Source organism: Pezoporus wallicus, unplaced genomic scaffold (genome assembly GCF_028554395.1).
Source record: "Pezoporus wallicus isolate ANWC-B61680 ecotype Strahan unplaced genomic scaffold, APGP_CSIRO_Pwel_v1 contig_4131, whole genome shotgun sequence".
NCBI classification, from domain to species: Eukaryota; Metazoa; Chordata; class Aves; order Psittaciformes; family Psittacidae; genus Pezoporus; species Pezoporus wallicus.
Window position 1 is genome coordinate 5,343,765 of NW_026641950.1, and position 26,785 is coordinate 5,370,549.

Below are 26,785 nucleotides of genomic sequence, written 5' to 3' on the forward strand. Positions count from 1 at the left end.
TGATCAGTGTCCCAGCTGTAAATCCTCTGCTTCTCCCCTTTATCAGTAGATTCAGGCGTCTGCTTATTAACAGGACCGGAGGTCTCTGTTCTGCTTAGCAGGCATTTACAACAGATAGTCCTTTTGTTTAAACAAATTCCTCTAACCCCCCTGTACAACCCCCCTGTACAACCCCCCTTGTACAACCCCCCTGTACTACCCCCCTGTACAATGGTCAACCCTCTGTATCCTCGCAGTTAAGCGGGTTGCCCTGCGGCAGACCTCCTGCACCCCCACAAGCCCTTACCGCGCAGAGACCCCACACCGCACCCGACTCCCCACCGTGCTCCCACCTCCGAGCTGCGCAACCCCGCCCACCAGCGGAAGTGACGTCAGCGGCGCGGAGAGTAGGTGGCAGTGCTGATTGGCTGTTGTGCGATAAGGGGCGGGTCGCGTCGCTGCCGTTGGTGCGCGGATTGAAGATGGCGGTGGCGGGTGAGAGCACGGTCCTGTCAGCTGAGGTGAAGGCGGTGGCCGCGGGCTGGATGCTGGAGTTCTCCTGCTGCTGCCTGTGCCGGCACTTCGGGGACGGGTGCTCCGCAGAGTTCCAGCGGTGGAGCGACGTGGCGCATGGTGAGGGGCGCATCTGTTGCGGTTCTGAGAAAGTGGGAGCCCGCGGCTCTGGAAGCACTGTGTCCCTGCGGAGTGTGAGGAGTAGCTGTTTTTATCACAGTAAAGAGTGTCCTAAAGCACTAATAGTGCTTCTGCACTTTGTATTTCGTGTAAGCACGTTTTATACGTGCTTATAGCCTTCTAATGACTGTGGTCGCTAGAAGGTTTTCAGCTCTTTTGAGGACTTAAGATTCTTACAGTACAGGGTTGTCTCTTGAGGCTATCTGCTGGCATCAGCAACGTTTGCACATGGTGGTAATGAAACAGTGGAGGCTGATTTTTTTGTTCACTTACTTAATCCACTGGTGTTTGAGTTTAGTGTGCGGTATGGCCGCTGTGCTGGAGTGGTGTAAACTAATCGCAGGTTTGGGGAATTTTAATGTTTTGGTCGAATGTTTCCAGGGAGGGAAACAAGCTGAACTATTCCAGTGACCTGTGGTTACTGAGCTGCTGGGTTGAGGGCTTTTAGATGATGAGGTGAATACAGGCATTGGTGTTAATCTGTCATCTCAGTTCTGTGAAGCTTAAATGTATAATGCAGTTACCTATGTACTGTCAGTGCTTATTTAAGCTGAGGCCTCATATGCTGAGAGTTCAAAACTACAGAAAAGTTAAAGAGGGTTTGATGAAGAGATGTAAATGTGCTAAAAAACAGGGTGGAATTGCTTAAATACACAGAGTTCCCTGAGTTTGTATTCAGGCTTACGGTACAAAACCTAGAAAAAGGTAGTTCAATTAACTCTTATCTAGCAGATAAAGGTGGAATAAAGTCTAGTGACTGGATTTTGAATGAGTAAACATGCATTTTAAATGAAAAATACTTGAGAGTAGTTAACGGCTGGAAGCAAATATCCATGTCTTTTGACATTTTGTTAGAAATTTTCTTTCCTGAAGATACTAGGCTGGAGCTTTTGGGGCTTTTGGTTTGTTTTGGTTTTGTTTTTTCTGTGTCGTGCGTGTGTTCTTGGTTCAGGTTAATGTGAATGTGTGACTTATTTAAACTTTTGCAAAGAATGGAATACAATGGCATGTGAGAGGTAAGAAATCTAAAAATAATATAACAAAGTACATTGAATGGGGTGCTGCTTCATTAAATGATTAATGGGGCTTTTCCATTTGGCTTTGGGACTGTGGCTCAGTGGGGAAGTTGTATTGAAATTTCACCAAGATGTAGGATGGAAGCACTCGCTGTAACCACAGAAGCAGATTGGAATATTTCCTGAGAAGAACAGTTGGAGTTTTTAGGACCATATTGGTGGAAATTACTAAACTGAGCAAAACACAATGTCCCATGGAGCTGGAAACTAATAATGACTTTGGAATTTGTTCCTGCTTTGTTTAGCAACAGAGGAAAGTTGGGTGTACTCATGCTATAGGATTACAAAGTCATAAGTGTAAAAGTCTATGGAAAAAACTAAGCACAGGCATAAGACTGCATTATAAAAGTCAGTGTAGTTTTTTTCATAGAAATACAGAGAATACAGAGGTACAACTATTGCTTATGTCGCAGGGAGACCCTACTGTAATAATGTTTGGCTGTCAGTTCAAACAGGAGCAAGTGCAGAGAAGCAAGGTGGCTAAGGGAACAGGACGAGCTATTTTGTTAGGTAATAAAAAGTATTGCCATATAGCTCAGTACACTGCCAAGTAGAAATAGCTACTTAGCTGGAATTAAGGATTTAAAGACAGCATGGGAAGGTCATATGCTCTGCCTATGTCATCCTGCCATGACAAGGTATTGTGGTCAATATATCTGAACGAGCTTGTGTAGGTATCTACATGGTAAGGAACTGGATTTGTAAAGTATCTAGTGAAAGACTAAGATGAGAAATAGATTTGAGTGGCCATGGGGAGGAAAGCTTGTCATATAATTAAGGGCACTGCTAACTAAATAACAGAAACTGCCTTGGGGTGGAGAAGTAGAAGAGTCTAGAGAAGTACTAAGGCTATGTTTCTTTCTGTTTGTCTGCATTACCTGTGGGTAATTGCTGCTACGGACCTGCTGTCCACACAGTAAACCCTTCAAGGTTTCTGTTTCCCTTTGAAGTAGCGCTAAAGGACTTCAATGTGTATACTAAAGATGGCTCCATTGTACAAACTGAACAGAAAGTTTGCATTTTAAGTGCAAAATTTAAATTTAAAAATGCACCCCTGCTCTGAACTAAAGCATTAATGTAGGTGCATCTTAAAAGAACAGAGAAAACTGAAAGATCTCAAGCTATTTGGCAGCTTTTAGCTTGTGGAATTCTTCAGCTGCAGTATTCTGCTGGCTTCCAAAATCTCCAAGCCCTGGCTCCATGTTCAGGCATTGTGAGAGTGCTTGTCTCCATCATTGAACTCATCCAAACTCTTTGAAATTGAACTCTCGTCAGCTGTGGAAGATGCATGAATTTGTGATTATAATGACTGGCACTTCTGTTCTAAGCAATGTGCTTTTACTTCCTATTTTGGCTATAGGAATTAAAAGCTCTGTCATCATTGAAGCAGTTGTAAATGTGTTCTTCCAAGCCCAAATGACATTATCCTGGTAATCATTCGGGGCTGTTTTAATTACTTTGTAATTTCATGCTTATCCATTGTCCATAGGTGACTGTATGCTAATAAGCAAGCAGGCTAAGTACTGCTTTCAAGTAGAACAGTGTTATGTGCCCTAGTTGTCATTGCAAAACTTGGGGGTCCCATGCCCTGGAATCCTGGCTTTTGCTAGGTTGACGCAGAAATGTATACATAAAAGCTTCCTGAAATAGGGTGTTCAGTCTGCAACTTGGATAAGCCACTTGAGATATTATTCACTTTTCATTTTGAGTGTTTGTGTATTATGCTGTCAAGATAAATTACTATATTCAACACAAAAAATATGAAGTTCACAGTAAGCCAGCATGATGGAAATAATCTCGTGATGGCTCCTATTCTAAAATATATAATAATGCTTGTGAGCTTCCAACCTTGCAAGGAAGATTTCCCTTGTAGGTTTACTTTTCTGACTAATCTTGTAGCTTTTGCTGCTTTTGGTCTGGCAGTTGCTATGGCAACATGTAAATGTTGTCCATCTGCATATGGTTCATGTTTTGTGAGCATTCCATATGAATGTTCCTGGAGCAGGCAATTGTCTTTCATAGTAAGTTGCCCAGGAAAATAAAACTTCACTTATGTATGCAAAATATGGTGGTCTTCTAATTTGATGATACATGCCTGTGATGCATCTTGCCACTTCTAGGCTACTGTTGTGAACTGCAAGAGAGGAAGGTTTTTCAGGTCAAATACTTTATTATGATTTAAGTTCTTCTAACATTGACAGATATTAACTAAATGCTTTCATCTGTTTCGTAACGAATTAGAAATTTAGTAGATTATTAAATCTCATAACGTAGTGCCTAGCATATTTCTAGCCACACTGTGGCAGTGCTGGAGCAAGACTGACTTAACTTTTCTTTTCTAGCTCTTATTAATGGCCTCTCGAAAATACCTACACATCAGGAAAAAACGGTGTATCTCTGTCAGCTTTTGATAAGGATTGCAAAAGGAAAAAAACTTGGTAAATACTTTTTTTTTCCTTCACATGTGTAAATAGATTTGCATGAATTTGCACAGAGCTATATTATATATGCTAATACCTTTATCTACAGTAAAGGCTATGTTTCACATAGTCTTACTGTACATATGTTTATGTATATCTAATAAAATGTCTGAACTCTACCTTTTGGATTATCTTTATTCCACATGTATGCAGGACCAGTGGTATTCTGTGCTGAGTGATTCCTACAAGCAGTGGGAATAAGAATATGGATGAAAAGGATGGCTTCCCTTGTTTCTTACAGAAGGCTAACTGTTAAGGCTTATAGCTGGCTGCAGGTCCTTGGGACTCTTACTGTCATGTCTTCTGTTTGGCTGTATTTACAACTTGCTGGTTTAGCCAGACTGACTTTGCTTCCATGCTCAAGTTTCTGGAAAACTTAACTTTTTTGCTGATAGTTTTTACTGCTTGAAAAAGCTCATTGGAATTTAAGGTCTATAAAACCAGTCTTGCCAGCATGAGCATGGAAGAAAAAAAGTGTGACAGAAAGGATTGTTTTTATAAAATTAAATTTCTGATGTTACTTGTCAAGTAATAATTCACTTCTTCATTTAGTTCAACTTGAAGTATTTTAAATATTCAGATCTGGTTCTCATCATATACAAATTATGCAACTTTGCTGATGATGCTTTAAAACTATATTGTTGTATATAACACTTGTCAATATAAATTCAGTGTCTGGTTTTTGTCTAGCGGTGTAGAGAATGACCTGTATGGTAAGGAAGATTGCATGTGCTTAAGTGGGTATTACATCAGATGTAGTTGCACAATATACATGGAAAGCTAATACATTGTGTGGTAGCTCTCCTCATTTGTTTCCAGTTATTAAAATAATTAATCTCTATTGAGCCTTAAAGTAGAGTAGGCTGCTTCAGATGCCAGCTCTTTAAGTTAAACACTTTGGTTTTACAATATTATAATAACCTTAATATGAAGTGTCATTACTTTATTGAAACAGTAAGTAGGGAAACCAGAAGTGTGCTTTTTTATTGTTTTTTTGGGTTTTTGTTGTTCTGTTAGGTTTTGTTCTTTTTTTTTAAATATGTATATCTATACATATGATACTATTTAAATTTTCAGTGTTTGTCTTCTACTGTAGTGGGTGTCAAATATTTTTTATATTTTCAGCATTGCTTAAACTGTTTTCAAACTGTCTGAAAATTACTGTAAGAAATAATTTTGCTGTGAGAGATTCTGCTATGTCATCTAAAATTAAGGAATAAGTAAGGCTGTGGTTCAGTGAACATCTTAAGCTAAGCTGGCAGTGTCACGGGAAAAAAAAAAAAAAGCAGACTTGTGCATCTGCCATCTCCTACTGCATCTGTTATGTTCGCATACTCACTTGTGCAAGTGAGCAGTGACCAGACTGGGAAACTGTTCCTAGAGTGTTGAGGGTTATTTGGCTGGGCTAGATTTCTGCCAAAACTGCATCCTGCTTGCTGGGAGTTTGCACAAACCTTGATGTTGGCCCAGCAGCACTATGACACAGGAGGTTGTTCTGCTTTTTCTGTGTTAAGCTGTTTGAATTTCCCTCTCACTTTAACCCCTTCTAATATAATGAAAAGTAAAAACACAGAAATATATAGACTTGAGGGAGAGGGACCACAAAAAACAAGCAAACCTTAAGACAGTGGTTACATTACAAAATTACAATTATCAATACCAAGTGTTTTGATATCTGATGCCAAACTTAATGCAAGAGTATTGCTAACGCCAGCCCAAATACAAGATGCTAAACTTAACGCTGTTGCAAGTTTAAGTGGACAGTAAATACAAGACGTAACCTCCCTTAAAAATGCAACAGTAATGTTACTAGCAAGGGCAGGAAGAACCAGTCTCTCTGAAAAGGAGGCATTTAACTTGGGTCTCTTAAACACACTTGAAGAGAGAGACTAAAAAATTGAGGAAAAAAGAATTGAAGTAATGTATAGTGTATATTACTTTATTGTGGGTGAATAATATATTTAGCTTTACCCTTCAAATTTTTAAAGTACTTTTTTTCTATTTCTTCTCTTCCCCTCCCAAAGAATGCTATTTTGAAAATTCTAAAAGAATTTCACCTTTGGAATCTGCTCTGTCTTTCTGGAGTTTACTTGAAAGGGAAGAAGTCGAACTGGAAAAGCTTCATAAAGATATTCGTCAGTTGATTCAAATTCAGGTTTGTGTGACTTAAAATGCTTTAGGGTGGTATTCTATTAATTCTGCTAAAACAGGGCTCATTTTACAAAAAGTTTGGGCTATTAGCAGGCTGAACTAAATTTTCTAAGTTTGATGTACTTTCAGTACAGAGTAAATAGATCTGTACAGCAGACCTTTTCCTGTCTAAGTTGGTTCCTGTTTGTCCCAGTTCAAAATTGTTTCAAAAGCTGCCAATCTTAAAAAAAATAAATTTAAAACCATTTGTATCTTGAGCTTTTAAATATGTTATTAGTAGCTTTTTTGTTTTTTCTTTGCTTAAAAATAATTATTTGTATTGGTAAACCTTTGCTATTGAACATGTGAAAACATGTTGACAGGTACTGGGACTGAAAATCTGGGAAAGATGAAAGCAATACTTGGTAGGTAAGTATGGGACATTTTAAATCAGTGAGAGTCCTTTTAAAAGCCTCGCAAAAAGGCTTTGGGCCTTTATAAGTGAGGTTTAATGCTATTTTAGAAGTTTTAAAACTAGGTAATTGTTGGTAACCCTTAAATAGATAATCTTCTGGATTTTGGAAGCCTTACTATTTAAGTGTGAATTTTCTTTTTTTTTCTTTTTGAATTTTCTGTTTTTTAATCTCTGAAATGTATTTCAGCATGTCTTGTAATTATATTTGTTGTAGATTGTAGCAGTCTATATGGAAAATGGATATTTCAAGGAGGCTGCTGAAGCTCTTGAAAGGCTGTTTACAGACTCAGAATCGGATAAGGTAATAACTTTCATTAAGCTCTTTCACTTTAAGAGGAAAAGAGAATGAGTTTCCAAAGCTAGCAAACAATACATGCAGAGCTCTGTTGTGATTGCTGCTTCTGCAGTCACCTACACACCTGTGGCACTTATGGATACAAAAAGAAATCTGTCGGTAGGGGACTGATAGAAATGATGGGTGGTGTGGGGGAGTAAAATGTTTCTAGCAGCAGTTGTTCTTCACTGTGGACAGCATCAGTCTGAACTTATCTCCCATTTCACATAAGGTGTCACTACGGTTTCTGTGAGTCTGATATTGCTGTTTTCTCAGAGTAAAGACAGTATAAACATGCTGATAGAGACATAGAAATTCCCAAGTAATCAGTCTGACTTTCTCTGAACCATTACAGTGCACTCTATTTCTTCTGATTACTGTTCTACATACTAATGCATTCTGATTACTGTTCTACATATTGTTAGCATCTGTAGTATAGAGTGAATATTAGTATTCCTTTATCTGGAAAAGATAATGCGTAGGTCAGGCCACCTCCTGGTTTGATGTTGACTACATAATTCAGAAAGATACAAGTTTGAGTGCATATCTCTAAAAGAATAGCTAGTGCACACACCTGAATTTGCTGGGGTGGAGAAAAGAGCAAAGGACTATAGGCAAAAAGAAAAGTTAAAAATGCTGCCTCTATCTTCCGCTGGTATACTGGGACACGTGTTCTATATAAATAGTTCCATGTCTGTAACAAAATCTTCAGATACACTCTTCAGATATTTGGAAAGTATAGTCTGGTAAAGTACTCGTTCATAAATAAGAATGCAACCTGTACATGGAAGTTGATTGTTGGATGTATTTGTCTCTTAAGATTTAAAGTGGTTGGTAGACAAGATGTAAAGTTATGTTTGTCAATATCAGGGTGTCCTTAATGCTATGGTACTAAATAGTCCTTTTCCTGAACATTGTGAACCCCTTTCAGTGGCAGTCTTTTTGAGGCAGTAAATGAGAAAAGAGAACGCAGTAATGAATGGCCTTTTCTTGGTGGTTTTGCTCCTTTGACAATCTTGCTTTTGGTGTTACACCTAAAGGGTATGAAAATAAGGATCTCTGGAAAGTTATATTTAACCACTTACTGAGTAAACTGGTATTGTGCCTAACTGACTTCAGAACCCTTTCAAAAGGTAGCATGAAGTTGGATAGGTGTATTCAGAAAACTATAATCATCATGTTTAGCTTTCTGTATGTCCTGTTTAGCATAGATGCCAAGTTTACTATAGGATACATTTGTGTTGTATAAATCTGTGTTTTTCTTAGCCTTTAAGGATGAAGCTGGCAACTGTAATTAAAAGCAAGGATCCGTATGTTCCTCTTCTCCAAACCTTCAGTTACAATGTTTTGATAAGTAAAATCAAGTCTTACATTGAACTTTTCATGAAAGAAAATGAAACTAACTTCTTATTACAGGTATGTCAAATACATTTTCAAATCTTATTTCAGAAGAGGTGCCTGATAAGATTAAATAGATTTATACTTTCGTATAGGTTGTTTAGACAATATTCAGTTACTGTATTAGAAGAAAAGGAAGTTTTTCTTTGTATTGTCTCAATTAAAAGAAAGGTTGAATGTATGTTTAGGAGAAAGTAGGAGTAAGACTCCTCTAAACTATCTCTCATGAATGTTTTTTCCACCACTTTTGATTAGAAAAAATAGTTAAGAAAAAAATAAGTAAAATGAGGTCCATCATTACTGTGTGCTTAAGAGAAGCAGTTTTGATCTCAGGCTACTTAAAAGATAATAAACTATATATTTGATGTTTATATGAATTTTCATGCAAAAACTGAAAGTTCAAGACCTGTTAATTTGACTGAAAGATTTAGGAATGTCAGAGGAGTTAGTAGATGGAAGATTGTTATTGCTGCTTTCCTGTACATAAAAAACTCCTTACAAACAGTCTTGCTCAGAAGTGGTTTAAGATGGGCAAGAACAACATTCCTCCTTCAGCTCATCTTCAGGAGGATTGTAAAGAATTTCTCTTATGTTTACTTCCTATAAAAGAATATTGAATTACTCAATTACAAAAGTGCAGACATCTAAAGGTAATAAGAAGTGCATTTTAAATAAACAAACTTGAAGTTCCTCTAGGGTTTTCATTTTCTTACCAGAAAGAGAGATTAGAGAACTTATACTTTGAATGCATTTAATAAGGAATACCTTTTAATAGTTTCAGCTGTCAGTTTCCACATTTATTTTTCAAGGCTATTTCTTTGAGTCTGAGAGGAAGTGGAGATTTGGAGGTATCAGGAAAGGCCTGAAACTCCATATTAGCTTACCTAGGCCCTCTGTTTTGCACCCCCATTGCCTGCACATTTGTCGTGCTGTTTGCTAATGTTGCATATCTTACTTCTGAAACCTTTACATTGGACTGAGTTACTTTGTGGAGCATTCACACTTCTGCTCAGAGATTGCACAGAGCCCCTTGAGCCTGGCTGTGAATGTTTCTTGGGAGGGGGCAGATACCACCTCTCTGGGCAGCATGTTCCAGTGTTTCACCACCCTCATTGGGGGAAAAAAAAACACCCTTCCTTCTACCTAAATCTACTTTTTTTTTTTTTTTCAGTTTAAACCCATTACCCCTTGTCCTTTCGCAGCAGGCAGGCCCAGCTAAAAAGTTTGTCCTCGTCTTTCTTACAGGCCTGTTGCAATAAGGTATCCACAGAGCCTTCTGAACAACTCCAGCTCTCTCTGCCTGTCTCATTAGGAGAGGTGTTTCAGTTCCCTGAGCATCTTCATGATGCTCGAGCAGGTTCATGTCCTCCTTATATTGTGGGCCCCCAGAGCTGTACTCCAAGTGGGGTCTTACCAAAGCAGAGTAGAGGGGGAGAATCACCTCCCTCAACCTGCTGGCTACGCTTTTTTGAATGCTGCTCCGGATATGGTGGCCTTCTAGGCTGCAGGTGCATGTTGTAGGGTCATGTTCAGTTTTTCATCCACCTGGTGGATCTATATTGCCTACTACGGTTTAGTAGGCTGCTTTTTCTAGGTTATTGTCAAGGTTGGAATCCACAAGCCGCTGGCCATCATATTTGAGAAATCATGGCAGTCAGGTGAAGTTCCCGATGACTGGAAAAAGGGAAATATAACCCCCATTTTCAAGAAGTGGAAAATGGATGACCCGGGGAATTACAGACCAGTCAGTCTCACCTCTGTGTCTGGAAAAATCTTGGAGCAGATTCTCCTGGATGGCATGCTAAGGCACATGAAAATCAACAAGGTGCTTGGTGACAGCCAGCATGGCTTCACTAAGGGGAAATCCTGCCTGACCAATTTGGTGGCCTTCTATGATGGAGCTACAGAACTGATGGACAGGGGTAGAGCAGTTGATGTCATCTACCTGGACTTCTGCAAAGCATTCGACACTGTCCCACACGACATCCTTCTCTCTAAATTAGAGAGACATCAATTTGATGGATGGACCACTCGGTGGATAAAGAACTGGCTAGATGGCTGCACACAAAGAGTTGTGGTCAATGGCTCAGTGTCTGACTGGAGACCAGTAACAGGTGGTGTCCCTCAGGGATCAGTGTTGGGACCAGTCTTGTTTAACATCTTTGTTGCTGACATGGAGAGTGGGATTGAGTGCGCCCTCAGCAAGTTTGCTGATGACACCAAGCTGTGTGGTTCGGTCGATACACTGGAGGGAAGGAATGCCATGCAGAGGGACCTTGACACACTTGTGAGGTGGGCTGATGCCAACCTCATGAAGTTTAAGCATGCCAAGTGCAAGGTCCTACACCTGGGTCTGAGCAATCCCGAGCACAGCTACAGGTTGGGCAGAGAAGAGATTCAGATCAGCCCTGCGGAGAAGGATTTGGGGGTGCTGGTCGATGAGAAAATGAACATGAGCTGGCAGTGTGCACTCGCAGCCCAGAAAGCCAACCATATCCTGGGCTGCATCAAGAGGAGTGTGACCAGCAGGTCGAAGGAGGTGATCCTGCCCCTCTACTCTGCTCTTGTGAGACCTCACCTGGAATATTGTGTGCAGTTCTGGTGTCCTCAACATAAAAAGGACATGGAACTGTTGGAACAAGTCCAGAGAAGGGCCATGAGGATGATCAGGGGACGGGAGCACCTCCCGCATGAAGACAGGCTGAGAAAGTTGGGGCTGTTCAGCCTGGAGAAGAGAAGGCTGCGTGGAGACCTCATAGCGGCCTTCCAGTATCTGAAGGGGGCCTATAGGGATGCTGGAGATGGACTCTTCATTAGGGACTGTAGTAACAGGACAAGGGGTAATGGGTTAAAACTTAAACAGGGGAAGTTTAGATTGGATATAAGGAAGAAATTCTTTCCTGTTAGGGTGGTGAGGCACTGGAATGGGTTGCCCAGGGAGGTTGTGAATGCTTCATTCCTGGCAGTGTTCAAGACCAGGTTGGACTAGGCCTTGGGCAATATGATTTAGCGTAAGGTGTCCCTGCCCATGGCAGAGGGGTTGGAACTAGATGATCTTAAGGTCCTTTCCAACCCTAAGGATTCTATGATTCTAAGTTTGCAGCTCCTACTGTTGATGAAGCTATTGCACTTCAGAAAGCTCTTGTAGGTTAGCTGCCCCAAGAACAGTCTGCATGTAATGCCTTATGTCCTAGGTTTAGCAGTAGCAGTCAATATTTCTCCTCCTTGGTAGCTGGTGCAGTGCTATGTTTTGACTTTCAGCGTGGGAACAGTGCTGATAATACCCATGTTTTCAGTTGTTGCTAAGTAATGTTTACCCTGACCAAGGACTTTGAGAGGCTCATGCTCTGCCAGGGAGGAGGGGAAGCTGGGAGGAAGCCGAGACAGGACACCTGACCCAAGCTAGCCAAAGAGGTATTCCATACCACAGCACACCATGCCCAGGGGGATAACTGGGAGTTACCTGGAAGGACACGGGGTCTTCTGGGTTGGACTCGTTTTTCGGTGGGTGGTATTGTATTCTCTTCCCTTGTTATTTTCTCTTACCATTGTTGTCTTTGGTGGTAGCAGTGGTGATTTGTGTTGTACGTTGTCTGTTGGACTGTTCTTGTCTCAACCCATGGGAGTTGCATTCTTTCAATTCTCTTCCCCATCCCTCCAGGAGCAGGGAAGGGGAGGGCTGCTTTGGGGGGGGGGGGGCGGGGTGGGACGCGGGACGCAGGCCTCCGATTGTTTCCAGCACCACTCATTGGGAGTGAGTGAACAAGCTGTCTGGCTAGGTTAAAACCACGACAGTTCCTTTTGGATGTTGGTGGAGACATTGCTGTTATCTTGTTGATCACATCTGTGGGGATCTGTCTACGTCCATCTTGCCATTTTATTCCCCAAAATTGAATCTCCTGTGCAGGTCCCTTGACCTTACTCCGTTTTATGGCAAAATCAGCAGGATTTGAATTATTTTCCTCCCTTTCTCAAGGACTTCTTCTGCTGTGTCGCCCCACACAATAATGTCATCAATGTATTGCAGGTGTTCTGGAGCTTGCCCCTGTTCCAGTGCAGTCTGGATCAGTCCATGGCAAATGGTAGGGCTGTGTTTCCACCCCTGGGGCAGTCAGTTCCAAGTGAACTGGACACCCCTCCAAGTAAAAGCAAACTGTGGCCTACACTCTGCTGCCAAAGGAATGGAGAAAAATGCATTGGCAATATCAATCGTGGCATACCACTTGGCTGCCTTTGACTCTAGTTCATACTGAAGTTCTAGCATGTCCGGTACGGCAGCACTCAATGGTGGTGTGACTTCATTCAGGCCCCGATAGTCTACTGTTAGTCTCCACTCTCCATTAGACTTTCTCACTGGCTATATGGGGCTATTAGAGGGCGAGCAGGTCCTGCTGATCACTCCCTGACTCTCCAGTCTACGGATCAGCTGATGGATGGGAATCGGGGAGTCTCAGTTGGTGCGATATTGCCGCTGGTGCATTGTTGTGGTCACAATTGGCACTTCTTGTTCTTCAGCTTTCAGCAGCCTCACAACAGAAGGATCCTCTGAGAGACCAGGCAAGGTGGACAGCTGCTCAGTTTCCTCAGTCTCCAAAGCAGCAATACCAAAAGCCCACCGGTACCCTTTTGGGTCTTTGAAGTACCCTCTCTTGAGGTAGTCTATGCCGAGGATGAATGGAGCCTCTGGACCAGTCACAATAGGGTGCTTTGGCCATTCCCTCCCAGTCAGGATGATTTCAGCCTCCAGTACAGCCAACTCTTGGGATCCGCCTGTCACTCCAGGAATATAGATGGGTTCCACCCCTTGACAGCTTGATGGCATCAGGGTACACTGTGCACCGGTATCTACTAGAGCCTTATACTTCTGTGGGACTGATGTGCCAGGCCATCTCATCCACACAGTCCAGGAAATCCAATTGTCCCCTACCTCCACCTGGCTGGAGGCAGGGCCCCTCTAATGGTCATCACAGCATTGGACACTTAAGTCGTGTTGAAAGGGATTATTCTTCGTTATCACAGGAGCTGGAGTAAAATCAGCTCTTCCACTCCATCTGGGAAACTGCTCACCAGAGACTGAAGCCGTAGCTCTCATGGGACGATCAGTCTTGGCCCTTGCTCCCCTCTTCAATTCACTCACCCATTCCTCCAAAGCTGAAGTAGGTTTTCCATCCCACTTTGTCATGTCTTCTCCCGCAGGTAAAACTATAGGGTAGCCTGTGGCGTATACCTCCTGTATCTCCTCTCTCGAACAATAGGATGCCTTTTGTTAATAGCTGAGATGTGTGTTGGTACACGTGAGGTACTGGATAAATCAGATAGATCGTCCCTCAATTGTTTGAGATCCTGGGACAGTTTTTCCACAGCTGAGATGATGGAAGGGGTGAGATTGTCTTCGAACTCTTGGAGTTTATGAACCATTTCATCCACTGTTAGTGGTACTATGTCATTCCAGGTTACTGTTGCCAATGAATGGGCATATGATGATGGTGCATTCCGTGTAAGTTTTCGCCACATGGGTCATGTACGTTCAACGTCATCTGGATCTATAGGTGTATCCCCGTTATTCAGCTTGATGTGATAGATCATCTCTACGATGGCTGATTCCCTCAGAGACTGGATGCCTTTGTCTATAGTAGTCCACTTGGCCGAACGACTCATAACATCGTCCTCATTTAAGTGTTTTACTAATTCTTCTGGATTTTGCAGTTGGTCAGTAGTGAAATTCCAAAGTACTGGAGGGGCCCACTGACCTAGATACTTGCCCATACTATCCCACACACCCTGCCACTCATGGCTGTCCAGCCTCAGGGAAAATCTCTCGGTCCTCCTACATTGTCGTTTGACCCCAGACAAGACCCAAACCTGACTCTGCTTAACTCTTGAAATCAGTCATGGGCAAAACACACTCTGTATGCATGCCAGCATGGTGATTCCCATCACGATCAGCAAACACGTCTCAACAGCATTAAAAGGCCATTCAAAAAATTCAGAACTCTCAAATGATGCTGTAAATGGTCTGGGGGTGGGACTGGGAGGGTAAAAGAATGTTTCCTTCACAGGTTGACCCCCTGAGAAGGAGAAAAAAAGATGTGTAATTGCTAAGCACTTTTATTATATACCTCTCAAAGTATAAAGGTGGTGATGACACTGGGAACACAATGCCAGATCAGTTTCATGATCAATGATTCTATTGTATTACAAGTCATTACCATAAAGTACAATGAGACAAGAACCTTAGCCCAAGCCCCACACTTGAAAAACACTTAATACAACAACTACGGGCTCAAAGTAAGGTACCATATAATGAAACCGTGAGGTCAAGAAGAACAACTTTGAGAGCCAATAAATCAGCACTGTGACAAGTGGCTGTTAATCCAGACACATCTGTTGTAATCTCAACCCTTCTGTGCCCCACATTGGGTCCAAAAAAAAGGAACTGTCATGATTTAAACCTAGCCAGACAGCTTGTTCACTCACTCCCACTGAATGGTGCCAGGCTGGAAGCAATTGAGGCCCAGGTCCCGCTGCATCCCCCTCCCCCCCCCCCCCAGGGGCTCTCCCCTTCCCTGCTCCTGGAGGGATGGGCAGGAGAATCAAAAGAATGCAACTCCCATGGGCTGAGACAAGAACAGTCCAGCAGACAACGTACAACACAAATCATCACCACTACCACCAATGACACCAATGATAAGAGAAAATAACAAGGGAAGAGATTACAATACTACCCACCGAAAAATGAGTCCAACCCAGAAGACCCTGTGTCCTTCCAGGTAACTCCCAGTTACCCCCCTGGGCATGGTGTGCTGTGGTATGGAATACCTCTTTGGCTAGCTTGGGTCAGGTGTCCTGTCTTGGCTTCCTCCTGGCTTCCCCTCCTCCCTGGCAGAGCATAAGCCTCACAAAGTCCTTGGTCAGGGTAAACCAGCAACAACTGAAAACATGGGTATTATCAGCACTGTTCCCAGGCTGAAAGTCAAAACACGGCACTGCACCAGCTACCAAGGAGGAGAAAAACTGACTGCTACTGCTAAACCCAGGAGACCTTACAAGGAAGAAAAACCTATACTAAGCACAGTTATTTCATAAGTACAATTTGAAGCCTACTCTTAACTATTAAAGCACAATATAGTGGATTTTTATTACTACCATCAGCCACTGTAAAAGAGCCAGTGTTTTGAAAATTTACAGCTGAAAGTTGTGGAAGTTTGGATAGTTATGAGATTTCTGACAGTGAAACATTTTCTTCTGTGATTGAAAGTATTCTATAACCAGAATACCTTCTAGTACTTAATGGATGAATGAGTGAAATAGGGAAAGGTTTTGTATTATCTGACTTTTATAAATGTTGAGAGACTCTGCAAGCTACTGTGAAGGACAGGTTAAGATTTCAAGAAGACTGAAAACTGGATGAATGACAGAAAAACAACAGGAGGCAAAAGCAAGCCCTGGAAGAAGAAATAGGTGAAAACAGGAGCAACTGGCTAAGCAGAAAAAGATGTAATATTTAGCCTGTAATGGATCTGTCAACTTAGTAACATTTTGATCTGTTTTGCAACACCTAAATATCACTTGGGGTTATATAGACAGTGTTGGATAGAAGATGGTTGGCTCTGCTTAGTACTGGTTGTGCACAACCAGGTTTTATTTTATGGCTTAGGTAGTAAATATATCTTAAGATGCTAGGGAAGAAAGTTGATAGCAAAGTGGCAAAAGCAACATCATGTGGACTAATTTTAGGGGGTGGGGAAGCAATGGGTCATTTATTATAGCAAGTAACTGGGGGGGAATCTGGGGAAATGCAGGAATCTTACAATTATCTGGGCATTCTATAAACAGTAATGACCTCTTCCTCCTCTTGGGAATTGAGAAGAAATAATCTGCAGTTAGAAGTTTAGGCAGGATGTAACAAAATTCTTTTGTTAACACAGGAAGGGTTATGCTTGATCCTGCCACGTGCTACAGAACTAGATGAACTTGCAAGGCCTGTCAGTTTTCAGTTTCTAATCTAGTTACATTAAACAAACTTTGGAGTACTTTGATAGTGTTTGCAGTCTTAGCAAATCTCTGCAATGTGTTTCACACATCTACATGTTCACTTGTTAAGCAAATATTCATTGTATTTCTGTGTGTCTGTATAAATATCACTTGGTGCTATGACTAAAATTTCTCTTGAGGTGTTAACTGGTAACAGTCTTGTGTTTAAGGCCAGGTTGGATGGGGTTTGGGCAGTCTGGCCTACTGGAAGTTGTCCCTGCTTGTGGTAGGGGGATTGGAACTAGATGATCTTTAAGGTCCCTTCAAACCCAAACCATTTTATGATTAACACATTGCAGTTGTTTTGAAACTGCTTATTCTAGTAGGTGTATGTCTGAAAGGTCTATGAGATACATACTGTTAGTTCTAATAGAAAGCACACATACTAATTTTAGTGTAAACTACTGTCTAGGTGATGGCTGGCTTTGATTTTAAACTTCTGATTCCATCTCTCACAGGCAGCCATAAAAGAGGTAGAGTCTCAAGGACCAGGAGCAATAACATTGCAAAGCAAAACTCTGAATGCTGATAAAAATATCAAAGAGAATTTCGAAACAAAACAAAGGTTTGTATTAAGCACTATCCTGCTGAAGGACATGATTGGACAGTAACTTGAAACTCATAGAACTAAGAGTGGGTAGAAGGAGCAACATTTAATTCCAAACTGCTGTCTAATAGAAAACTATGAGCACGTTCTCTATTTTTAAGTATGGACTTTTGTATGGTTAACTTCTGGCATTTACCTCAAATAGCTTGGCATTAAGTTTAAGTACTTGTTGGGGATAGACATAGCATAGGATTGCTTTACTTTTTTTTTTTTTTCATGTTTGATTGAGCTTCTTTTAGTCCTGTCCTCCAAACTTTGGACTACAGCTCATCTGCAGAAGAAAGAGAATAAGGAAAGGGAATCAGTCTGTTACTTTCTCCTTACAGCTAAACCCAAGTTTCTCTTAGTGAGATTACTGTGATGATAGGAATTGGATATATTGTTTCATGATTCTGGCAACATGAACCCTCAGAACGATTACATACTTTTCCAAGAAATGTTGGGGCACTTGAAGCCCAGCTCCTTCCCCCGCCTTTGACTTCATTTTGAAAAAATACTAATATTCTGGGTTTATCAATGCTACTTTTTTCATGGAGAATAAATTGTAGTCCTTAGTTGGGATAGAGCTTGTATTTCTGCTGTTTTATACTTGGAGTACTAGCCCTTGCTTAGTTAAGGAAAATGACTGATGCAGACAGTATGCAGGAAGACAAATCGTAAGACTTTTTTTAAGAAGAACAGTTCCTGACACAATTACATCTGAGAGGTCTGATGAAAGACTTGATTTAAAAAAAAAAAAAGCAAACAAAAAACCAAAAACAATTAAACAATCCAACCAATTCCTAGATTGTGAAGAAGGTATGAAAAAATACATGTGCAGAATGCCACAAATCTTCAACTTTAATGTGTAATGTCTTGTATATTTCTCTTCTGGATATAGGGAGGCAAGGTTAAGAAGCAGTTAGTGTTTGTGTGCCACTGTTTCTGTGCAGAAATGTTGGGATTTTCTTTCATTTAAATATTTTTAAATCATGTAAATGACAAGCTGCTGCCTAGGAAATTATTTTGGGGCTTTTTCTTTTTTAAGGTTAACGAAAGAGCAGCACAGTACTACAGATCAGTCACCTGGAGATGTAAGAGACCCAGCAGTAAGGTAAAATTTTGTTGTTGTTGCTTTTGTTCAAAGACATTTCATGTTCTGAACATTTTTACTTCAGTTCTGTGTTCCTTGCAGGCCTCATTCAGGAGGGAGACTCAAAAAGAGAACTGTTCTTCAGAGTGAGTATTAGCTTATTTCTTACACTTTCAAAACAGTCATGACAGACACTTTCTCCCCCCTTCCCACCCTGCAATAAATGGGTTGGTGGTTTGGTAACTGCTAACTAGTGTGATTAGGTTAATATAAAAATTACTGTGGTGGGAAAAACCATTCTCAATTCTTGTGTGAGGTTTCTGCAAATGTGGATTTCATGGTTGTCACATTTAGAAGCTATGAGGTGGCTTAAGGCTCTCTGGCAACTCATTTTTGCAAAATCAGTCACTATTTTCTGGTTTGCTTGGGGCTTAGTTTGCTTGTTTGCTTTACTGGCATTTATGCCATTCTGTGCAAAAGAGCTGCCAGAGGAAGTACTGAAACTTGTCTCTCACTTCTGGCCTAGGTAATTTGGAGAGGGGTAGGGAACTAAAGAAGCTGGCTGATGGGAAAACCAAAAACCAAATTGTTTGAAAACCAAATCAAAACAAAGTCATGATGTTCGTGCATCTTCTTGGTATAACTTTTTAAAAAGTTACAGCATGGATTATGTATACACTGTTTATAAGTAGGTTCTGAAAAACATTTGGATCCTCTTACTGCAAAGAGATGACACTGTAGCTTCTGCATGTGGCTGTGTTGTACTTGGAAGGGCGAACTCTTAAGGTGCCTTGGATGCTTGGCACAGTAAGAACTTGTCACTTGTTCTGTGGAAATGATGGAACCTGAATACAAAGTATCATAGTTCTTCTGGTTAGTTTCCATTCTCGCTATGTAAAATGAGAGCAGGATGTATAGTAAAAATACTTTTACCAAAGTAACAATGTTTAATTATTATGTGCCACTTTTTACCTAATTGTTTAAAACACAATTCTTCTGTGAGCTTTTCTGCACAGAAAGTGTAGTGACTTTTTTGAGCAACCTATTTTTTGAGTCCTTGGGTAAGGTTCATGTGTATACATATATAAAAGTATATTCATGTATAAGCAGACTGAAATTTTCCCAGTCTGTCAAAGCATATTATGTATGCACATACATTGTACATTCTTGTCTCATTTAAATGGTAGAATGAAAAACTGCGGCCCTAATGTTGACTCCTCATTGGTCTGGATGTATATTGTGTTCTAGGTTTGAATGGCTTGCAAAATGTGGAAAAACATGGGCATGCTTTGGTTTCTGTCCGAAAAAGACAGGTTTGTATCCATTCTTTAATCTAAATAGATAAAAAATTAATCTCTGCTGCATAAAATTTTATCCCCCTCTCCCCAAACCTCATTTGACTGTCTCCAAAATGCCTGTGTTTAAGATTATCCGTGTTATTCAATCTGTGCTGCAGATCCTGAAACTGCTTTTTTTAAGTTCCAATTCCTGTCTTTAAAAAAGTAAAGGCCTTTTCTTGCGCAGTCTCATATTATTGCTAATGCTTATGAGCCTTTAATTTGTTGAAATACAGTTACTAAAGCTTAGTCTGAGTCTTTTAAAACTTAGGAAAAAACAAAAAATCTTTCGACTGTTTGGATTAAACAATTTAGAATGTCATTCACCCCTGAGAGTTTTGGGCAAATATCAAGGGCTTTTTGTTTTCCCACTTAGAAGGCTAAAGATTTGGCAATTTTATAATTCAATACTTTGTTCATATGAAGTGAAAACATGTATTTTCTTGGGAAGCTGATGACAGAATTCCCTATTGATGGGAAGTACGGAAGTCTATGCCTTAATAGAAGGCAATTTGAAGTTGATTTGATGTTGGGGTGCACTGTTACAGACTGATTTTTGCATATACGAAACTTTATTCACTTCTCATGATAAAATGATAAGCACTTCTGAATGAAATTAATATTAAATATATCCCTGTTCTTGAATTCCTCATGATAATATCTCTTAGGAAGCAATATGGAGTCTCTGTTTAGATGACAGTGCAAGTTATCAACATACCTCCATCGGTTTCATTTTTCTCTTGTGTATTTTGACATTTAGTTTTTCACAGAACAGGGAAGGACAACCATTCTTACATTTTTCAGACTGTCCTTGAGGAGGGTCGTACTTATTCCTATTTCTTTGATCTTTTTTTACTGAAGTACTTGTTAAATCTTCAGTTACATGCTGTCCTCAAATTGCTTGAAGTCCTAATGAGAACTTATCTGTCCTTGGAGGTGAAGCCACCTGCTATATATAAACAGTTTTTCGCTTTCTTATTGCCCTGGGTTCAGCTGTAATAGTCATTTTTCTGATTCCTAGTAGCTGGTGCAGTGCTGTGTTTTTCAGCTTTAGTCTGAGAACAATGCTGGTAACACACTGATGGTTTTAGTTGTTGCTCAGTAGTGCTTACCCTGATCAAGGACTTTTCAGTCTCATGCTCTGCCAGTGAGAAGTGGCACAAGAGGGCAGGAACAAGCAGAGACAGGACACCTGACCTGAACTAGCCAAAGGGATATTCCATCCCACAACAGGTCATGTCCAGTATATAAACTGGGCAGAGTCATCTGGAAGGGCAGATCACCGCTCAGGTCAGGCTGGGTATTGGTCAGGGGGTGGTGAGCAATTGTATTGTGCATCACTTGTGTTTATTGTTTTTTCCTTTCCCGTTTTAGTTTTATATTCTTTCAGCCTTTCCTCATAGGAGAAATGCTGCAGTCCCCTAATCATCTTTGTAGCCTTCTGCTGGACCCTTTCCAGTAGTTCCTTGTCCGTCTTGAACTGGAGAGCTCACAGCTAGACACATTACTCCAGATGCAGCCTCACCAGGGCTGAGTAGAGAGGGAGAATAGCATCCCTGCTGGCAGTGCTCTTGATGCAGCTCAGGATTGGCCTTCTTGGCCACAAGGGCACATTGCTGGCTCATGGACAACATGTTGTCCACCAGAACCCCCAAGTCCTTCTCAACAGAGCTACTTTCCAGCAGGTCAGCCCCCAGCCTGTACTGGTACATAGGATTATTCCTCCCCAGGTGCTGGACCCTGCACTTTCCTTTGAATTTCAAAAGGTTCCCCTCTGCCTATCTCTCCAGCCTGTCTAGATCCTTCTGAACGGCAGCGCAGCACTCTGGGGTATCAGCCACTCCTCCCAGTTTTGTTATTGTCAGCAAACCAGCTGAGGAGGCACAGTACCCCTCCATCCAAGTCATTGTTGAGTAAGCTGAGCAATACTGGACCCAGTATTGATCCTTGGGAGACACTTTTAGTTACATGTCTCCAGCTAGACTCTGCCATTGACCACAACACTGAGACCTGCCATTCAGCCAGTTCTCGATCCACACATCTCACTAGAAAACAAAAAAGAGGTGTTGTGTGTTTAATTCTGTGGTTACATTTCAGTTAAAGCTGAACTATAAACGCTAAATTTATAGAAAGCTACCATCTGATAGTAGCAAAGAACTCATTAAAATTTCATAAAAACTTGAAAGAAATTGATTCAGAACTGTTTCTTTAAACACTTAGAAAAGTAGGCATTTGCTGTCTGTGTGGTATTTCAGCCACACGCCCTGACAGTGGGACCTCATAAATATTGTATAGAAAACAATGATAATTGGTCTTTTAGACAATAAATCTGCTCCTCCTCTTAATAATCTGTCTTACGTGTCTGCATGCATGAAAGAGTGTTGTGAGTGGCAGAGCTGTTGACTTCTAGAACTTCCTTTTCCATGTAGTCCCTCTTTCAATGTTGGCATTGTTTTCTCTCGTTTTGTAAATGACATTTCATTGCAGTGGTTCAGTGCCCTTTTTCACCCTTTCATTGCTGTGTTTTCAGTTAGCTGCATACAACAATCTGCAGTGCTATTGAAAGGAATGGTACTTTATTTTCTTGTTCCTAAATTAGGGGATGCAGGTGTCATAGGATTTGGGGAACTGTTTGTACTCAACTTTATATGCTGTATGTGTATGGTAAGTCCTGTGAGTTGTCTGAAATCTGACTGACAGTTTGCTTAAAGAGTGTGTCTGACAATTTGGGTTTTCAGAATTTAATCACACTTGTATGGAAAAAAAATCCATGTATTTAAATTGGGAAGAAAAAAAGAAATCAGAGCAGTCCCAGAATGCACAACCAAAAGAAGACAGGTTACTAGAGTAGAACTGACTCTTAAGAAATAACAAGATTTTCAGATATGTTGGGGTATGTCTACAAGGTCTGTCTGGCAAACTTAAGCTCTGCCAGCGTTCTGAGCTAGCCGAATGTCATATTGTTCTGGACTAGGCACTGTGGTTATGTTAGCTCAAGTATAGTGCTGTATTATGTCCAGTCTCCCACCCAATCTTGGTAGCTTTTAACAGTGGAATGCAAGAGTCTACATAACAGCCACCCCAGAGCGCACAGGCAGTGGCAGTGCTGGGGGGAATAAGTTACTGCTCAATGCAGTTACTCAGTGGAAAGGAAATGAGTTATTTCCTGGTTTACCTGTTAGGCAGGTTCTTCATCTATATGTTAAAGCAGAAGAAATTTGTTTTTAAAAATATTCAATATAAACAATTTAAAACCAAAACAAGCAAAATCCAACCCTTTTAGAAGCAAATGTAACAGGTAACAAAGGTTGTGATTGTCTCTGTTGCTGGAAGTGTTTGAGTTATCTGCTGCTGTATGTCAAGTATAACTGTGTTACTTGAGTAAAGATTTTTGTTTAGGAAAGTTTTCTGGCATGCTCTGAAATGAGATTAACTAGATGGTTCCAGTGGAATCTCTGGCCTTTTAATAAGAGTAAAAAACCTACCATTCACTGCTAATGTTGCAGAATATCTGTGGAACAGGAAGTATTGGGAAAAGCAAGTATTTCTGATAAAAGCTGAACTACTTTACAAATGGGTTAGGTTTTTAACTGTTTAGAAATACAGCTGAACTACTACCACTCATGGTTCCTTCACTGCTTAGTAAGGTTTATCAGTGATCATAGTTTCTTGAAGAAGCACTGCTAGTTCCATTAAGCTGGGATAAGTCCAACTTTCAGATGTGAATTTTGATCTTCATATACCTCAGCTTACACTTTGTAGATGGCAAATTTTTACTTGATGCAGGATAACCAGAATACAGTTTTGATAGTGCTGAATGTTATCTAACATTTTTCCCCTTGCCTTACCCCAGGAGACCCCTCCTGCCTTTCACTTCTGAGTGCTGCTGCCATTTTTAGCAGCTTGATTTCAAGGGAAGGGAGGAGGCATGTAGAATGGCACCCAAATTGTCACCTGGCCCATCTTTGATGCCTGAATTAAGGCTTTTAAGAGCCAAGTTTCTTAAGGATCCTGAGAAGAGTTCTAGGTCATTAGAATAGGAGACAGGAAAAAAAAAAGTATATATTTATCCGTTTGATAGTTGGAAGTGATCTGTTACTTACGGGTGGACATCTTGTATGTACTCTGTTAAACCTCTCTCTTCATCCCCCAACCTTCAGCTTCAGGCATTTACAGCTCCTATCACTCTTCTAGTGTTCTATAGATACCTGAGGATTTATTAGCACATGTACTCTTTGGGAGCCCCTATAAGGCTCTACAGGTTTAGTTATGAATTTATTGTTGTAGGCATATTAGCAAAGGATCGGTCCCTCATTACATAAGGATTATACACGTTCAGTCTGGGGAATACTCACAGCTCAACCAGATTCTCCTGGCTACAGAACCGTTGAGGGATGTTAGCAGTGGCTGTTTCCTCTGATAACCCTGACCCAGCACCCTCCTGCCTGGCTTCTGGGATCTCACGCAGGGTCCCTTCTCAGGCTGGAAGACATCGCTGCTGCTTTCCCATTTGCAGGTTTACCTGGTAGTGGAGCTGAGCACAAATCCTAGAGGCGCACTGACACTGAAGGAAGAGGGAGGGGGACACACAAAGAGGATGCTGACATGGAGTGGTCACAGTCACCCACAATGCCACCCACATGTGGTTACCCATGTAAGATACACAGCCAGCCAAGTCACTTACTCTTCTCTGGTAGGAAGTGTAAGTTCACTGGTAAAAAAGCACACGTGCCCCTGACCATTTGTCTCTTTTCATAAATTACTATGGTCCATGAGACCATCATGAGCGGCAGGACATCTCCAGTGCAAGAAGCAGAAGTGAGCACAGATAGATTAAATGGAGCAGTTACACAATACAGCTCCTGGTTTTTCGTTGATGATACGCAATTCAGTTTGCCTAAGGAGGTGTACCGATTGTAAATCAGTATGATTAGTTGTGTATTAAGCAAGCAAGGATTTGAAAACATTATCAGAGGATCAGATTGTAGCAGAATAAGTTGTTTTAAAATCATTTCATACTAAAATTCCTTATTGCTATTCCAGAGTGGAAAAAATGACTCTGTAATTCAGTGGTTAAAAATAGGCATGATGGATATGTAGGATTTGTAAACTTTTGTTATCTAAATATATATGTGTTTCTATAAAGCTACAATAAAAGAGTTGATGCTCAGTTCTTCCTCACACTTTACTTTAACGACAAGCTTTCAAAAATCAAGTATTTGAGTATTTATTTTTTTTTTAAATCAGTTTTCCCCTCACTCTGTGTGCAGTCTTAACAATTGTATTGAGATATTTATATCAAGAAGCAACTAAAGAAGAACTGGTACACTGGAAGACTTCATTGGAAGGGATTGCTTACAGATGTATAAGAGCAAGTAATTTTCTCTCTCCTGTGAGAGAAATGTCATTCCCTAAAACTTGCAGGTCATGACAGTGAGACTTAGGTGGTTGTCTCAACAAATGGCAAAAAACAAATGCATAGCTGTTAACCTGAAGATGTGGCTGATCTCACTTTCAAATGCAGTATATATCATTTTTGTTTCTGTCAGCATTTTAGACACTAGGGTGTTTTTTCTAAGTACATTGAAGTTCCTTTGTTGGTAAATGGTGTCTTGATCCTTAGTCTGTAGGTTAATGTGTTACAAAATGCTTTCTCTTTTGTGATGCATACTAGGATCAATCAAGATTTGTCTTGGCTCAACTAGGTAATAAGGTACAATTTTGGAAAGCAAGTTTTGCACAAAGCAAAACTTTGCCTGATGTTTCTTTTTCTTGTCTTTTCCTCCTCCATGTGAATGTTGAAGCATGTGATTATCATTCCAGGTGATGTCTGCTACTGTGTTGTTACATTTGACTTGGTAACCTTTGCTTTTGTGTTTAGCATCAAGTTATAGAGCTCAAAAGAAATCAAAATGACCCTACTGACCCCTCAGACATCCACACTGTAATAGTCTACTAATAACTAGAGAGCTGTATAAGAACTTGCTTTTATGTTTTCTATAAGCTTAGCTTTTACATTAATACATTTCTCTGTATATCTAATATTTTTCTTTGTTCTTCCCCTAGCGATGGACCTACAAAGAAGATTTGCAACTGAAATTAGGAGTAAAAGAGTTTGGAGTGGGTAACTGGGCTAAAATTTTGGTCCATGGTGACTTCAACAACCGAACTAGTGTCATGTTAAAAGACCGATGGAGAACACTGTGCAAGATCCATCAAGGCTAATTTGGACTAGAGGAGTCAACTCTTATTAACCTTTCCCTACATAAGGACCTAGTCTGTCTTTTCAGAATACTAACTTATTTCAGTCTCAGAGTGTCCAGCAGTGTTGCTGTCCTAAAATATGGAACAGAAAAGTAATAGATATTAAACGTTCATGTAAGCTTGTTTGCTTGTGTAGTGATGACTTAAATGTGTGTAGGTAAAAGGCCATGCTTTACAATAGATGACCTAATTTCTGAAATGGGAAAATGCTTGCAGTGGTTTAAGAAAGGTCAGTTATGTACATAAAAGTATTAAATGCCTGGCAACATGTTTGGATTGATAGTCAAATGTTCTGTATTTTTAAAGTGGTGTATCTCTAGTCAGATTGAGCTTTTTAGTATTTTACTTCCTGCCAGTCTGATTTGCTTCACTTTGAAATTTTGATCAGATTTGTCATTTCTCTCAGCAAGTTATACAAAGAAAATATGTATGTATTGGTATTGCTCATTTTACAAACCAATTCCTTTTCTTGCACTCAAAAATGTGATACTCCATGTAATTTCTTATTTATAAATAGTAAAGGTGAGGGCAGGGGGAGGTGGTTCGTTTGGACGGGGGGATTAAGAATGAAGCTTTAAGCTGTAGGTGGAAGGTTACTTTGAACTTATGTATACTGGCTTAATACCATCTCATCTCACAGGAGAGATGGAAAACATGGAAAGTAACAGTATGATGCTAGCACTTAACAGCTAACATCTCTTGATTATCTTGTGTCACCTTCCTTGTCTTAAGAAGTGGCTTCTTCTAGACCAGCAGGAAGAGGAAGGCTTGAAAACAGATGGCCGAAGTGGAGCTCAATAACAAGTCTGTACTGACACTGGTAGCACAGCTCATGACACATGTTTCATTTGTGCTCTCCACTGTCTCTGGATGCAGTTATAGCAAACTAAGATATGCTCTCATAGA

The 26,785-nt window shown here is 40.6% G+C and overlaps 1 protein-coding gene across 2 annotated transcripts; it reads left to right on the top strand.

The window, feature by feature from the left end:
- Positions 1-463: 463 nt before the first annotated feature.
- On the top strand, positions 464-26,161 carry TERF1 (telomeric repeat binding factor 1). 2 transcript variants are annotated; one of them, XM_057426197.1, is made up of 9 exons: positions 464-612; positions 4,091-4,186; positions 6,253-6,383; positions 8,434-8,583; positions 17,058-17,164; positions 18,234-18,299; positions 18,381-18,424; positions 19,527-19,591; positions 25,682-26,161. In XM_057426197.1, exons 1-9 carry the CDS (start codon positions 525-527, stop codon positions 25,838-25,840), a joined length of 906 nt encoding a protein of 301 aa, XP_057282180.1. In that variant the 5' UTR covers positions 464-524; the 3' UTR covers positions 25,841-26,161. The 2 variants fall into 2 exon arrangements, with proteins under 2 accessions (XP_057282180.1, XP_057282181.1); XM_057426198.1 differs by lacking the exons at positions 19,527-19,591; positions 25,682-26,161 and adding an exon at positions 7,048-7,134 and having other exon boundaries at positions 18,234-18,392.
- Positions 26,162-26,785: the final 624 nt, after the last annotated feature.

Excerpts from the sequence above, each read along its gene's own strand:
- TERF1 (XM_057426197.1), top strand. The coding sequence starts at position 525 with ATGCTGGAGTTCTCCTGCTGCTGCCTGTGCCGGCACTTCGGGGACGGG. Across the intron at positions 17,165-18,233 it reads AATTTCGAAACAAAACAAAG|GTTAACGAAAGAGCAGCACA; the intron begins GTTTGTATTAAG and ends TTCTTTTTTAAG. Across the intron at positions 19,592-25,681 it reads TTTCTGTCCGAAAAAGACAG|CGATGGACCTACAAAGAAGA; the intron begins GTTTGTATCCAT and ends TTCTTCCCCTAG.